Consider the following 15,737-nt stretch of genomic DNA (forward strand, 5'->3'; position numbering starts at 1 on the left):
ATTTTTTTAAAATAAATATTTTAAAATAGTTTTTTAATAATTATATATTTATTATTTATTATTAAAATATTTGTAAAATTTTGATTCCCATTCCCAAAAGTTCATTCCCATGGGGTAAGGGGGGAATGGGTGATTCCCATTGAGGGGGTAATCACATTCCCATTCCCTAGTACAATTTGACAAAACAAACATAAACAATGGGAATCATTCCCATACCCATTCCTATTCCACCCTTTTTATGGCGAACCAAACGGCCCCTTAGAATTATATAACAATGTGGAAGTTATATAATTGACATCTGCACTTAGTTTAAATCATGACTAATATTCCACGAAATTTTGTGTCACGTTTTCTGTATATCTTGAGTTATTAAAGTGTAACTCCAATAAAATTCAGTAATTTTCAAAATCAATTACTCCTAATAAAATATATAAAATTTTAATTTTTATATAATTATTTTTTTTCTAAATTTCACATATCATATTAATTTGTTGCACAAATAATATATAACATAGGGCACTAATTATTCTTAAATCGTTCATGCAAACGCCGGGACAGAAAATGATACAATATTCTTTGAGAATTTATCCAATCTATTAGTATAAGACTATTAAAAGGAAATTTCTTACTCACTGCCTTTTTGTTTTTGCCTCTCTACATAGGCTTTGGACTTTACTGAATGATTGATTCCACTCGGTTTTCAAATTCAAAATCTCACAATCCTATAACAACTCCAAGCCTCACAATTTTGAAATTCAAGGCCTCACCGTAGGCGATACACGACCGGTGGTTTGCAATATAGCGAGAGTGGGCTAACTCGAAAATCCATCTCCACCGGTCGCACTACGAGAGTTGATCAAATGCCCTAAGTTGTGAATTTGTTCCCAAGCCTTGGTCACACAAGCAATTCTTAGGTAGATTGAGTCTATTACGACATCCGTAAACTAAATAAACCACGTTATAACACTTTATTAAAATAATGGTAAAATTGTAATTTCATCATTAAAATCTGAACATATTTATCACACAATAATCACAATTTTGTAATCAGTTTAATGAAGTTATAACGTAGTTGATTTAGTCTACGGGTAATGTGGTAAACTAAGTCAATCTAAATATTTCTCTGAATACACTACCTGTCGCACCACGAGAGTTGATCATATGCCCTAAGGTCTTAGCATAACTTCAAAAAAGAAAATGCGGAAAACAACACTAATGACCGGAGTGAAGTTGTCATAAATAGCCCTACCGAAAGAAAGAAGCGGCTAATTTCGCAACTACTTAATTACAAGTGATTTTCAAATACTAGAACAAACATAATATTAAGGGTAACAAAAGTATATAGTCCAAGTCTACTGCTATTAATCAGCTATGGCACATCAACTTAAGGTCCCCAATCACCAAACCTCCTGAATTTTAAAATCGGCCGATAAACCCTCTAAATTTTAACTAATGATAAACTAAACCCCTTTTGGTATAAATTGATCAAAATACCCTTCAAATCTATAAGTAAATACAAACAAACTAGACAACCTCAATCTAACCAAACCTAAAATCACTCACTCACTCAAACCAAACCTTAAATCACTCAATCAAACCAAACATAACCCAACCAAATCAAACATAATCTAACCAGACTTAAATTTATTCAAAAATTAAATAAATAATTATTTATAATTTAAATAATTTAAATTTTTTTTTTAAATACTGGTGAACAGACCCACAGTGGTGGATCTGTTCACCGGAGAGCTGACCCACCGACGTGGGTTTGCTCTTTGTAGCTGTCACGACCCAAATTATTGAGCCGAGACCGGCGCTAGGGAATGGGAGTGGTAGCTCCGAAACCCGTAGCAAGCCTAAAACCACTCTAACTTTTTCGCGGAAACGCAAACACAACTATCCTATAGACATAAAATAAGAAAGACACGTTTACAATCATAACATAACATCATATATAGACACATCATCGATACAATCATAGTGGGCATTTCACTTCCGTAACTGGTACGTACTAGCCCATCTATCGATCAATACAAAAACTGACAACCAAAAGATGTCACATCAAACAAACATTAAACACGTACACAACCTATAAGACCTAATTATACTAGGCTAAGACTCGTCACACATATACTACTGCAGCACCAAGGGGACTTGTACCCAGCACACCAAAGACGGTCTGTCTGATCCGACTCTATACACCTGAAAAACATCAATGTGAGGGGTCAGTATTTGGGGAAATACTGAGTGAGATAACACATTACTAAGGTATTATAGAAAATAACATCGCATTTAAAACAAAACACATATATACAAACATATTATACTTCGAGCATTTGATCCGATCGAAACCCTAATACCTTAGTATGCATAATGAACATTATCACAACATCTAACGATCGATCGATATGAGTCCGGGATAGTTCAACCAGCCGACTCGCAGATACAGGCCCCGGGATAGTTCAACCAGATAGGCTCTGTATCGCATGCACAAACAAGTATGATATACGACCCATGAAATCTCTATCTATGACTTACCCAGACGCTGGTGATCACACAGCCTATTGACACCCAATAGGTAGCTTGTTTCCCCCGGATCATATACTAGTTTTCACAATCTATATATATTCGATAATACGATGTACAAATTCATTTCTATCGATAAAATACTATAGCATGCGATGTAGTTTAATATTATATTTATAATATAAAAACTATCTATTGCGTAATAATACTCAAAGTAAAGTTTAACTCACAACGATCGCTATTCCTTATATCCAAACGTAAGCTCCACACGTCATTCACTCTTTTAACTATTCCAGCTCGTCGATCTCGTACCTCGTCGATGTATCCACTTCCTATTCACATCATACGTACGTTTAATCCATCATCGTAAACTTAATACTAAAACTCTAAGTTATAAACTTAGTTCAATATGATCGTATTCCCGATACGACTCTTGACTTCGATAATATTTTAATCCAATTTTCTCGAAAATATCAAATCTCTAGATCAAATAGAAGTCATACACTCGTGAATACGAGCCGAGGTACACGGGCGTGCCCCGAGGTGGGTTCACGATCGTGCAACCAAGTGCACGTTCGTGCACCTCAGGGGTACACGTTCGTGTACTTCTAGTACACGTTCGTGCACCATGAAAAGTGCACGTTCGTGTACTTTAGGTACACGATCGTGTACCTTGCTAGGTGCACGTTCGTGTACTTTCAGTACACGGTCGTGCACCACGTGCACAGCTCCTCGGAAGTTGATTTCCGGGGTTTTATCACCATTCCGACATGCTTCACACATCCATACTCAAAACCCATATCTCGGTTTCTTCAAAAACGTCATAATAACTTCAAAAACGTCAAATTCGAATCCAAAATCGTTAAAACGATAAAACCGCTCGAAACCTTAAACCAAAACGTCAAGCTTACCTCGATTGACGCTCGTAGAAGATAGAGAATTGAATTCTCAATCCATCGGCGCGAGAATCACTCGATTCGGACGAGAAACGGCGAAACCGCGTCGGATCGAAATCGTTCGTCAAAAACCATTTCTCTGTTTCTCATTCTCTCGATCCTTCTTCTCTTCTTAATCATATATACATATTTGGCTAAAGGTTCACTTTGATCCCTCATTTCTTTTACTCAAACCATTTCTCTATTAAACTTTCAATTTTAACCGAACGATTAATTATTCACTTAAACTCGAATATCTACGTATTATTTATATCCAGATAAATAATACTACTCCAAATATAACTATTCTCGTCGATAATCTTCCGATTGCTATTCTCGAGGCTAAATTGGCTAATTTGCACTTTGGTCCTTGAACTCTTCAAAATTGACAATTTAGCCCAAAATGAATCCGCGTCCAAATTTTAAAAGGTCTCCGATTGACCTGAAACTTTTACCACCAATACTATGAAACATTTCGCGGACCTTGGCGAAATAATTCTATTTTCGGACTTAACTGGTTAAATTACCACTTTAGTCCCTGATCTAAAGTTTGTGACTTTTCTTGATATTTTTCCTTATTTTCTTATTCCAATCCATAAACAATTACGTCCTACTCCATATTATCCTTTTCTTTAATATCCAATATCTTTATCTCTGCAACTCCGGTCCTTTTCTGCCGGACACGTTGCACTAAACGGCACCTGAACTTACGGGGTATTACATTCTTCCCCCCTTATAAAAATTCGTCCTCGAATTTTCATACAACCTTTTTACTTATCTTAAACCCTTGACCCTTTTCATTTGTTCCTTGTTTAACATTCAATACTATATACTTTGTATTCCATCACACGCTTTCTTGACTCGTCGCTCCTATCCTTGTACATCTATCGTCGATATCCTTATTAAATCCGACGTCTTTCTAATATCACACAATATCCACCTCATCTTATCATAAGGGCAATCTTCTATCTTCAAAGCATAAACTATAAATCGATTCCTATACTCAACTATCCTTCTTTCATACTCCTATCATACAATATGAACGTCCTAGTTCACCGTCCAATCATTTTCATTCCGCTATTCACGTACATCTATCATTCACTTCTCTTATACAAACTTCATCCTTCATATCCACTTCTTCTCTTATATCCTTGTTTAAGATCTTTGACATCCCGTCAAAGAAATACTTACTTTCTAACACATCACTAATCAGGTACATATCACTGTCCAACGTATTCACGATCTTAACTATATACTAGCTCGTTAACTCGAAACTAAGTTCATATCCTAGAAGCATAACGTCTATATTTTCGCATCGATACGTATTCATTCGCTTCTTGGTCTTGATCGCAGCTTGCTCGCGAGCACTTCACTTCCGTTACAGAGTTCTGGTCTAGGTATACTTACATGAAAACAAAACTCTTTCAAAACTCTTTCGATAAAACGATTCATCTTGAACTTTAAATCAAATTTCATTTTCATTTTAACAAAATTGTGCACTAGGGTGATGACGTCTCTCATCCCCAAAGAGTTGCCACATCTCACCTTTTCGTCCGAACATAATGCATATGATGCATGTCCTATTGATGTATGTACAGATATATGTAGTGATGCACTTCTATCAATGTCGTGGCACTTATCGATGACTATCGCGGGTCTAGGCACAACTATGTTTTCAAAATCGTTTACACAAACAACTTTCAAAAAGTTTTAAACTTCGAGTTTTGTAAGTTCTCTAGACCTTTAAACTCTGTACACGGTAGGTTCTTCCACTTCTGTAACTTCATACTTTTTCTTCATGCACATCTTAACCCTTCAATCGATTCCGACAATTCGATTTCGATACCATCTATACGCCATATACGTATTTCGCAAAGAAACAAACAAAGGTTTCACAATCCATCGATCATACTTGTCATAATGGAACAAACAAGAATTTCACAATCCATCGATCATACTTATCATAATGAAACAAACAAGAATTCACAATCAATCAATTCGATCACAAAACAAATAATACAAACGACTTGGATCAGACATGGCTCAATTCTATAGCTGCAGTAGTTCCTAGCTTAGTCTAATGACATAATACCTAGGAACAAACAAACACCAATCACAGACTCGCAGTGGTATCATGGACCAACTGCACTCAAATCACATATTAGCAGAGGTAACTGGACCAACTGCTCTGATACCAACTTTGTCACGACCCAAATTATTGAGCCGAGACCGGCGCTAGGGAATGGGAGTGGTAGCTCCGAAACCCGTAGCAAGCCTAAAACCACTCTAACTTTTTCGCGGAAACGCAAACACAACTATCCTATAGACATAAAATAAGAAAGACACGTTTACAATCATAACATAACATCATATATAGACACATCATCGATACAATCATAGTGGGCATTTCACTTCCGTAACTGGTACGTACTAGCCCATCTATCGATCAATACAAAAACTGACAACCAAAAGATGTCACATCAAACAAACATTAAACACGTACACAACCTATAAGACCTAATTATACTAGGCTAAGACTCGTCACACATATACTACTGCAGCACCAAGGGGACTTGTACCCAGCACACCAAAGACGGTCTGTCTGATCCGACTCTATACACCTGAAAAACATCAATGTGAGGGGTCAGTATTTGGGGAAATACTGAGTGAGATAACACATTACTAAGGTATTATAGAAAATAACATCGCATTTAAAACAAAACACATATATACAAACATATTATACTTCGAGCATTTGATCCGATCGAAACCCTAATACCTTAGTATGCATAATGAACATTATCACAACATCTAACGATCGATCGATATGAGTCCGGGATAGTTCAACCAGCCGACTCGCAGATACAGGCCCCGGGATAGTTCAACCAGATAGGCTCTGTATCGCATGCACAAACAAGTATGATATACGACCCATGAAATCTCTATCTATGACTTACCCAGACGCTGGTGATCACACAGCCTATTGACACCCAATAGGTAGCTTGTTTCCCCCGGATCATATACTAGTTTTCACAATCTATATATATTCGATAATACGATGTACAAATTCATTTCTATCGATAAAATACTATAGCATGCGATGTAGTTTAATATTATATTTATAATATAAAAACTATCTATTGCGTAATAATACTCAAAGTAAAGTTTAACTCACAACGATCGCTATTCCTTATATCCAAACGTAAGCTCCACACGTCATTCACTCTTTTAACTATTCCAGCTCGTCGATCTCGTACCTCGTCGATGTATCCACTTCCTATTCACATCATACGTACGTTTAATCCATCATCGTAAACTTAATACTAAAACTCTAAGTTATAAACTTAGTTCAATATGATCGTATTCCCGATACGACTCTTGACTTCGATAATATTTTAATCCAATTTTCTCGAAAATATCAAATCTCTAGATCAAATAGAAGTCATACACTCGTGAATACGAGCCGAGGTACACGGGCGTGCCCCGAGGTGGGTTCACGATCGTGCAACCAAGTGCACGTTCGTGCACCTCAGGGGTACACGTTCGTGTACTTCTAGTACACGTTCGTGCACCATGAAAAGTGCACGTTCGTGTACTTTAGGTACACGATCGTGTACCTTGCTAGGTGCACGTTCGTGTACTTTCAGTACACGGTCGTGCACCACGTGCACAGCTCCTCGGAAGTTGATTTCCGGGGTTTTATCACCATTCCGACATGCTTCACACATCCATACTCAAAACCCATATCTCGGTTTCTTCAAAAACGTCATAATAACTTCAAAAACGTCAAATTCGAATCCAAAATCGTTAAAACGATAAAACCGCTCGAAACCTTAAACCAAAACGTCAAGCTTACCTCGATTGACGCTCGTAGAAGATAGAGAATTGAATTCTCAATCCATCGGCGCGAGAATCACTCGATTCGGACGAGAAACGGCGAAACCGCGTCGGATCGAAATCGTTCGTCAAAAACCATTTCTCTGTTTCTCATTCTCTCGATCCTTCTTCTCTTCTTAATCATATATACATATTTGGCTAAAGGTTCACTTTGATCCCTCATTTCTTTTACTCAAACCATTTCTCTATTAAACTTTCAATTTTAACCGAACGATTAATTATTCACTTAAACTCGAATATCTACGTATTATTTATATCCAGATAAATAATACTACTCCAAATATAACTATTCTCGTCGATAATCTTCCGATTGCTATTCTCGAGGCTAAATTGGCTAATTTGCACTTTGGTCCTTGAACTCTTCAAAATTGACAATTTAGCCCAAAATGAATCCGCGTCCAAATTTTAAAAGGTCTCCGATTGACCTGAAACTTTTACCACCAATACTATGAAACATTTCGCGGACCTTGGCGAAATAATTCTATTTTCGGACTTAACTGGTTAAATTACCACTTTAGTCCCTGATCTAAAGTTTGTGACTTTTCTTGATATTTTTCCTTATTTTCTTATTCCAATCCATAAACAATTACGTCCTACTCCATATTATCCTTTTCTTTAATATCCAATATCTTTATCTCTGCAACTCCGGTCCTTTTCTGCCGGACACGTTGCACTAAACGGCACCTGAACTTACGGGGTATTACAGTAGCAGACTCACGCCGCTTGGGTCTGCTACAAAGAGCAGACCCACGCAAACAGCAGACCCACCACGATGGGTCTGTTCTCCAGTGAGCAGACTCATCACGGTGGGTCTGCTAGGTCTGCTGTTTGTAGCAGACCCACCACGATGGGTCTGCTAGTGGGTTGCTCACCTGATTAATTATAAAATATTTAAATTATTTAAATTTAAAATAATTATTTATTTAATTTTATAAAATTAAAAAATTTGTATTTATTAATTGCATAAAAAAAATTCGGCGATAGACGGTGGTAGCCTGAAAAAATTGGCGACGACGGGTGGTGGTTTTCGGTTGAGTGGTCTGATTTAATTAAATTGATAGGCGCGGTTCAAGAAAAAATGGAATCGGTCCGGAACCGCCTAAGAGTCGGTTCCATGACGGTTCAGAACCGGACGTTTCCGATTCCGATTTCGGTTTTGGTTTAGGACGGTTTAGACAAAATATTGAAAATAATTAAATTTAATTACTAAAAAATAAAATTTAACAATAAAACAACTCATGGAGATAGTATTATAAGAAAATAAAGAAATTTTTTTAAAAAATAAAATATTAACCAAAAATTTTACTAAAATAAATATAACATATATTTTATTGCAAAAATATATATATTATATGATAAAAATATAATATATATATCAAATATATAATATATTTTTTTTATCAATGGGTTCGACCCTTGAACTACCGGTTCCGACCCGAAACCGCCGGTTTACGGTTCAATAAATTTGAAACCGGCTCGGAACAGCCCTTTCTACGATTCCGGGCCGGTTTTAGTCCGGTTTCGGGTTTGACCGGTTTTGGGCCGGTTCACAAGCTGACCCAGTCCATGGCCAGCTTTCTATTTAGGTATTATTTAATTGAATGAATGGGTTATATTTGATTTGGTTAGATGCGTATCTTTAGATTTGATTAAATTGATTTGCTTTGGTTTTTGTTATTGACTTTAGGGATATTTTGAGCATTTTTGAAAAAATAAAGGGTTTGAGACAGTTTTGGGGCAAAAAGGGTTTAATTGATTATTATTTAAAGATTAGAAAGTTTAGCGGCCGATTTTAAAATTCAAGGGGTTTGGTGATAGGAGGTTTAAGTTGGAGTGTCATAGCTGATTAATAGCGAAGTCTACCAATAGATACAATCATTTAAATTTGAGATTTGATATTTGAAATAAACTAAAGATATTCACATGATTAAATCGATATCAACTTCAATAAAGAACTGATTTTATAATTAAATGTATGACAAAAAGACCAATCTACAACTCTCAAAATATGTAAAGGATAATGTACATCTTGTCAAACAAAAACTTTTCACAGCAGGGGATATGACAACTATAGTAACCAAACAAGAATCTACTAAAAGATTGAAGAGTATGAGTCACTGACTTGCTTTATCTCTATAAATCCCAACCGTCCTTCCGCTGGTCGAACTCCGACTTCCGACTGGATAAACTTCCATACATTTCCGAGAATTTCTGAAGACAACTACTTCTTATCTTATAATGTGCTTGCGTATTTCGACTGATTGCAGCACCTGAGAATTTTGATGTATCTATTGCCCATGCCGGTCTGATATATTCAACTGTCCTGGAGGAGCTTGAATTCGCATACAAGTAATTCAATAACACATCCTCACAATTAAAGTTTTTGTCCACAAATTCCCTTGCTGCCTTAGCCGCCTCGCTCCAATACCTCTCGAAAGCCAATTTACCGTCTATGAAAGCTGCCCCGGTAAGAATCATATTGTATCCTTTATGAGTGCGGGCGTATTTCTCACCTCTATACTTCAACGGGCTTCCGCTAATGAGTCGAGGATAAAATCCGACTATCCGCTCTGGATATTGTCGCCATACATTGAACCCCCGCTCAATATCATCACAACTCATCATGATATCATCATCAAGCTCAAGAACAGCACGAGTGTTTATCAAAGGGTCCATTTTGAACCGATTGTTTAGTGAATTCTGCTTTTCCACTCTGATTCTAATAGGCACAACAGAGTCGAGATCACTCAATTCAGGAGGTATTCCTTTGTTCCAAACCACAACAATCTCTTTCACCGACGAACACCTTGAGTAATGCTTAACATACATTTTCAAATTCCAGAGGCGAGCATCATATGTCATCGTCAATAAAGTAAACTGCGAGTAGTAACCATTTAACGGGTAAGGTTCTTGAGCACCATTGCCTCCATAGACATATTTAACAGCCGTACACATTAGTGCAGCTCCAACTATAAATATCACTGCCACGGCCAATCTTCCAGCCCAAGTATTAGGCCTAATTTTTGCTCGGAGAGATGAAGCTGCTCTGTTCAAACGGCCACAGAACCGTCTTACTTTTGAAGAAAACTGATTTGGCTTCTCCCAGACCAAAAGCGTAGTGTCACTTCTTTTCCCGGAATAGTAAGCACACCAATTGATGGGGATAATACATTTTACAGCTCCAAGCAGCACACCCAAAACTACAACAATTGCTGTGACTGCTGCAAAGGAAGCACACCCGAGTATGAATCGACGCACGGAATCTCCAGAAGGTACACGATCCCCATCCATAACCCCAATCCACTCACCAGTACTTAGCTGCTGCACATCAAGATGATGGTAGCGAGCACCATTCCAGGCATTACGTCCCTTGCTAGATTCTTTAATGCCCGAAGAAACTTCAACTTCTTTATATTCATCCTTTGTAAGAGTTTCCACTTTGAAAATTCGCACTCGCCGACCATATGTATCACCACAGTCCTGACCAATGCGGTAAAGGTTACCATCATGCACAAATGGTCTGCCTCCATTTCTAGCTCCAAAGCTTTTATCAACATTATAAATTGGGTTCTTCTTATGTGGTTTCCAAGGGCCAAGAGGCGAACTACTATGCCAGATTTCCAGCTGTCCGTTTTTCTTAGTTCCAAAACCGCTATGATCTGAACCAAAAAGCCAAAATTCTCCACCATGCTTGATGACAAAAGAATCAACAAGTGGCTTTTTAATAAGAATCCTTTCCAGTTTCCACTGCAACGGAAATTTAACTGCTCGATAGAGTCGAAGATCGCCCTTCTCACTTCCCTCAGGCATCATATATATCTGCAAGCACAATACCAAATCAGTGAGTCGGACCATTATTCTAATGAAAGAATTTTGGATATCGAAATGATACAAACAGTGAGTCGGACCATATGAGTCATATGACCAACTTAACGTGTGTTACTGAATGCAAGAAAAAAATAAACTTACTTCTCCAAGATGGTCAAACACATATGGATATGAGAGATGCCAGTCCTCATCCAAGGCAATGCCTAATTGTTGCCACGTTGCTCCCTTATCAACACTTTTTGCAACTGCAATGTCACCTTGCAGAGTAATTGAACTCTTCGTTTCATAAAATAGGTAAAGATTATCTCCCTGGATCACGTGAATAAACAAACATAAGGACTAGTCAACAAAAAGAAGCAAAAGAATAAAATAGAGATATAATTTGACAACCAACGAAATACTAGAACAAACTATTAAGTAAGTCTTCAGGTTTATGGTTCAACTACCATGCAAAGCAATCCAAAATTCCAATACTATCTTTTTAGTTCCATATAGCATTTTATATGGATTATAGTCTTGTAAGTGGAGAAGCATACTTATTTGAAGAGAGTGCAATTACAACTACAGGCGTAACATTCGCTTGATTGTGTATATAAAAACCGATACCAACGTCCCAACATAAGAAAAGCAAACAGACAAGCACAACGACGGGACCTTCTCGTTGTCTCTAAGATGCCCAAACAGAGAAGTCAACTCATGACGAAAACATTCAAAATAGAAGCATTTTTCAGCAAATAAAACGTTACTAAATGTTACTGTAGATAACAAATATCTCGTCAATAAATCATACAAGAGAGAAATAGTTTTAGATATTCACACAATGGATTGAATCATAATTTAAGTCATCAAATTTACATAAGGAACGAGTTAAAAAAGATTATGGACCACACATCTATTCTCCAAAAGCTTCCGAGTTTAAAGACTATCATATCATTTTATAGCATATATTAATTGCATTTATTTAGGACTTCACCAACTATTTCTATCACTTTGCTTGATTTCACATCTTTTTCTCATATTTTCTTACATATGCTTGACCTCAGAGTTCTAATTAGTCATTAGTCAATTTAATTGGGACCTTCATGACATACAATGACAGCCTATACCATCATATACCAATAGAGGAACAATTGTTGATACTTAAAACATCTAATAAACAAAAGAGGAAGTGTCTTCAAAGTCAAAATCACAAATTCATTGTCCGCGAACATTAAATTCTTAGAGAGTACGAATCAAACAATTTCAACATTTCATTATCGCAGCCTTGTCAGCGTCCCAGTTTATCCATGTAAGAAAGTTCCTTAACAAGAAGTACAAATTGCAAATGAAGTCCTTTCATCTACAACTCCCTTTGAGTTGTTCGATCATTACTCACACCAATACGACATCGAAAAACAATTACTCCGTCACCCGAGTTTTCTCTATAATACTAAATTAAACCTTAACTATGATATACTTATTCAAATACTTATTTAATCATATTATGGGTGCAGATAATTATGATGAAAGTCATTTTAATCATTTGCTTTGACCGGCTAACCATCGATTGAGCAAATAATAACTAATGAGCCAAGTTGTACATGGTCAATTAAAAATGCAAAACCTGAGCAAAGTTTTAACTTTTAATCTAAAAAATTAGTAGTTGAGAGATAAAAAATCACCTGAACATAAAGAAAAGGGTCAGCAACAAAATTACTGGGAAAGCCAATATCTGAGACTGAAGCACAGGTTAGAACTGGGTTAGCTACAGGCCAGGCTGCACTTCCATTTTTCCACATATTCATCTGTGACCAACATCAACCCACATGTCAACACCACAAAAACCAACACAATTCTCTATTAAACAAAACAAAAAATAACAAAGTTTGCCCACAGAATTTTGGAAAAACGACTCCCACACATATCATATCCTCATCAAACCAAAACAAAACTAGTCACTGAAAAGGATTAAAACTTGGAGCTTCAAAACAGCTCCAAGTTCTTCAAAACTGATAAAAAAACTAGTAAAAAATGAAAAATCCAAGGACTTACAGATTCAATAGGCTTCAAAGAGAAAGGAGAGTCCCCATAAAAAAGACCAATAGACCAAGAACCTTCATTATCTTCAAGACAACCAACAGAGTTTAAACCCATAACAGAACCACTTTTAAAATCACCAGCAACAGCAGCAGGTTTACTAAACATAACCCAACTATACAAAAAACCAATTGAACCATACAAAACCAAACAACAAATGAAGAACACAAAGGCTGGGGATAGTAATCTATGATGAAGCAAATGGTTTTGATATTCCCATCTCCACCTACACCAACTCATCTTTTCACCAGAAGAATTCCCATTTACTATACAGCTATTATTACTATTATTACTACTAATACTGCTCCCATTACCACCTGAAACTCCAATTACACCCCCTGAAACACCCATAATTCTTGTAATATTTATCAAACACTTAGCTCACAGTACCAACGAGGTACATCTCAAATGGTATAAACGCTCGGCAGAAAACGGCTAATTTTTTTTACAAAAAATCATCTTTTTCATGTACAATTCTACAATTTGTTTCATACCCTTTTGTTAAAATCCACAACCAAATTCTGGGTTTCCTTCAAACAATTAAAAAAAAAACTGGGTTCTATAGTTTATGCCAAAAAAAATTAAAAAAACAATAATTTTTTGTATCAGCTGTATTCTAGTTATATAATTTGATACCCACCCTTTTGATGAAATGAAGAAATAAATTGTGGGTGTGGTTTGGAATGGGATAAAGATTGGTTTTTGAATTTGAATGGATTTTGAAAATGTTTCTCGCACTAGAAAATGTAGAGAGAGAAGATGGAAAAGGTGGCGGAAGAAGGTTGAAGAGGTTGTTTTTAGTAAAGCGAAAAAATCTCTTACCTGGCCAACATATATATACACATAGAGAGGTAGAGTTGTGTTGTAAGCTATTGATATTGTCACATGTGATGTGATCTGTGTTTCTATTTTAACATGCCTACATTCTCTCACGCGAGGGTTGGGAGGGTGTAGTTTAAAGACGTCTCGAAATTATTCCGCCTCTACGAATTTTTTCATATGTGGCTTCGGATTTTAAAATTTTTTATGTTTTTATAATTTTTTTTTTAATTGTGTCATCTGTTAATATTAAATAAAATATAATTCAAAATAATTGAGTTAAATTGCTACTCGACCTCGGCCTCGGCTCGAGACGAAGCTCAAATAGTTTGAACTCAGGATGAAGCTCAAGTAGTTCAAGATCGAGCTCGGCTCAAATTTTCTGCCAATTTTGAATTTTTTTGAGTAAATCTCGAGTAACTAGCCCGATTCGTTTACACCCTTAATTTAATTTAATTTAAACAATAATATTATATGTAAATATAGGAACTTGTGGGTAATTTTACATGTGGAGGGAAATATTCGGGAGGAGAGAAGCGCGTGAAATGGATGTGGGACTGTATTTTAATGTTTCTGTGGAATAAGGGATTGTTTGTTGGGAAGTTTAGGTATTTACTCCAAAAATGAAAATATTTGCACATTTTACCTCAACACAGAATAGTTGCAGAAAATACCTCACGTTTTTTTCATATTTATGTTTTTACTCTGGGTTTAAAAATATTTATGATTTTACTCTGTTATCATCTGGTTATCATAAATCCTTCTGTAATTATATTTTTGCGCACGTTATCATCCAATTATCATAATCTTATCATATTTCATTATCATCTAGTTATCTTACTGCAGCGTTATGATAACAACATGATAATATACTGATACTGAGATGATAATCAGATACTGTTTTATCATAACATAATCGTAGATATTATCATAACATTATCATATTTCATTATCATCTAGTTATCTTACTGTAGTGTTATGATAACAACATGATAATATATTGATACTGACATGATAATCAAATATTGTTTTATCATAACATAATCATAGATATTATCATAACATTATCATCTTGATACTATAAATATCATCATCTCGGTATCATATGATAATGTTATAATAACGAAATATGATAATATTATGATAACGATTTTATAATCAAACATTATTTTATGCAGAATTTTTTTCCCCGCAATGTTATGATAACTACATGATAATACAGTGATACTCATATGATAATTAGAGGCTGTTTTTTATAAAAAATAATAATTTTTTCTGCAGTGTTATGATAATGTGATGATAATGCAGTGATACTCATATGATAATCAGATGCTGTTTTGTTTGCAGAAAATCGTTTTTTGTGCAGAAAATCGTTTTTTTCATCATAAAATCGTTTTTCATGCAGCTTTTTAGATCTAAAATTGAAAAAAATCAAGATTAATTTATTTAGATCTGAAAGTTAAAATGAATTGTATTTATCACCACGAATTAAGAAAAAAATCGCTAAAATCAAATATGAAAGAACGGCGGAGCGACGACGAAACGATGGCGGAGCGACAACGGATCGATGAAGGAACGATGACGAAAAAAAGAATAAAAATGGAGAAGAAAAGAAGAATAAAGAAGAAGAAGAAGAAGAAGAAGAAGAAGAAAAAT

General features: G+C 35.8%; 1 protein-coding gene across 1 annotated transcript; it reads right to left on the reverse strand.

The window, feature by feature from the left end:
• Positions 1-9,301: 9,301 nt before the first annotated feature.
• LOC126660865 (glucosamine inositolphosphorylceramide transferase 1) lies at positions 9,302-14,078 on the reverse strand. Its single transcript, XM_050354562.1, has 4 exons — positions 13,218-14,078; positions 12,848-12,970; positions 11,328-11,495; positions 9,302-11,177 (listed from the first exon to the last, which is right to left on the reverse strand). The coding sequence occupies exons 1-4, from the start codon at positions 13,611-13,613 to the stop codon at positions 9,492-9,494; spliced, it is 2,373 nt and encodes a 790-aa protein (XP_050210519.1). The 5' UTR covers positions 13,614-14,078; the 3' UTR covers positions 9,302-9,491.
• Positions 14,079-15,737: the final 1,659 nt, after the last annotated feature.

Source organism: Mercurialis annua, linkage group LG8, assembly GCF_937616625.2.
Source record: "Mercurialis annua linkage group LG8, ddMerAnnu1.2, whole genome shotgun sequence".
NCBI classification, from domain to species: Eukaryota; Viridiplantae; Streptophyta; class Magnoliopsida; order Malpighiales; family Euphorbiaceae; genus Mercurialis; species Mercurialis annua.

What these genes read in the sequence shown, in the direction of transcription:
- LOC126660865 (XM_050354562.1), bottom strand. Translation starts at nt 13,613, where the DNA reads ATGGGTGTTTCAGGGGGTGTAATTGGAGTTTCAGGTGGTAATGGGAGC. An exon ending in CTTTGAAGCCTATTGAATCT is followed by an intron (nt 12,971 to 13,217) that starts GTAAGTCCTTGG and finishes TGTTGGTCACAG; the next exon opens with ATGAATATGTGGAAAAATGG. An exon ending in ACCCTTTTCTTTATGTTCAG is followed by an intron (nt 11,496 to 12,847) that starts GTGATTTTTTAT and finishes CACGTGATCCAG; the next exon opens with GGAGATAATCTTTACCTATT.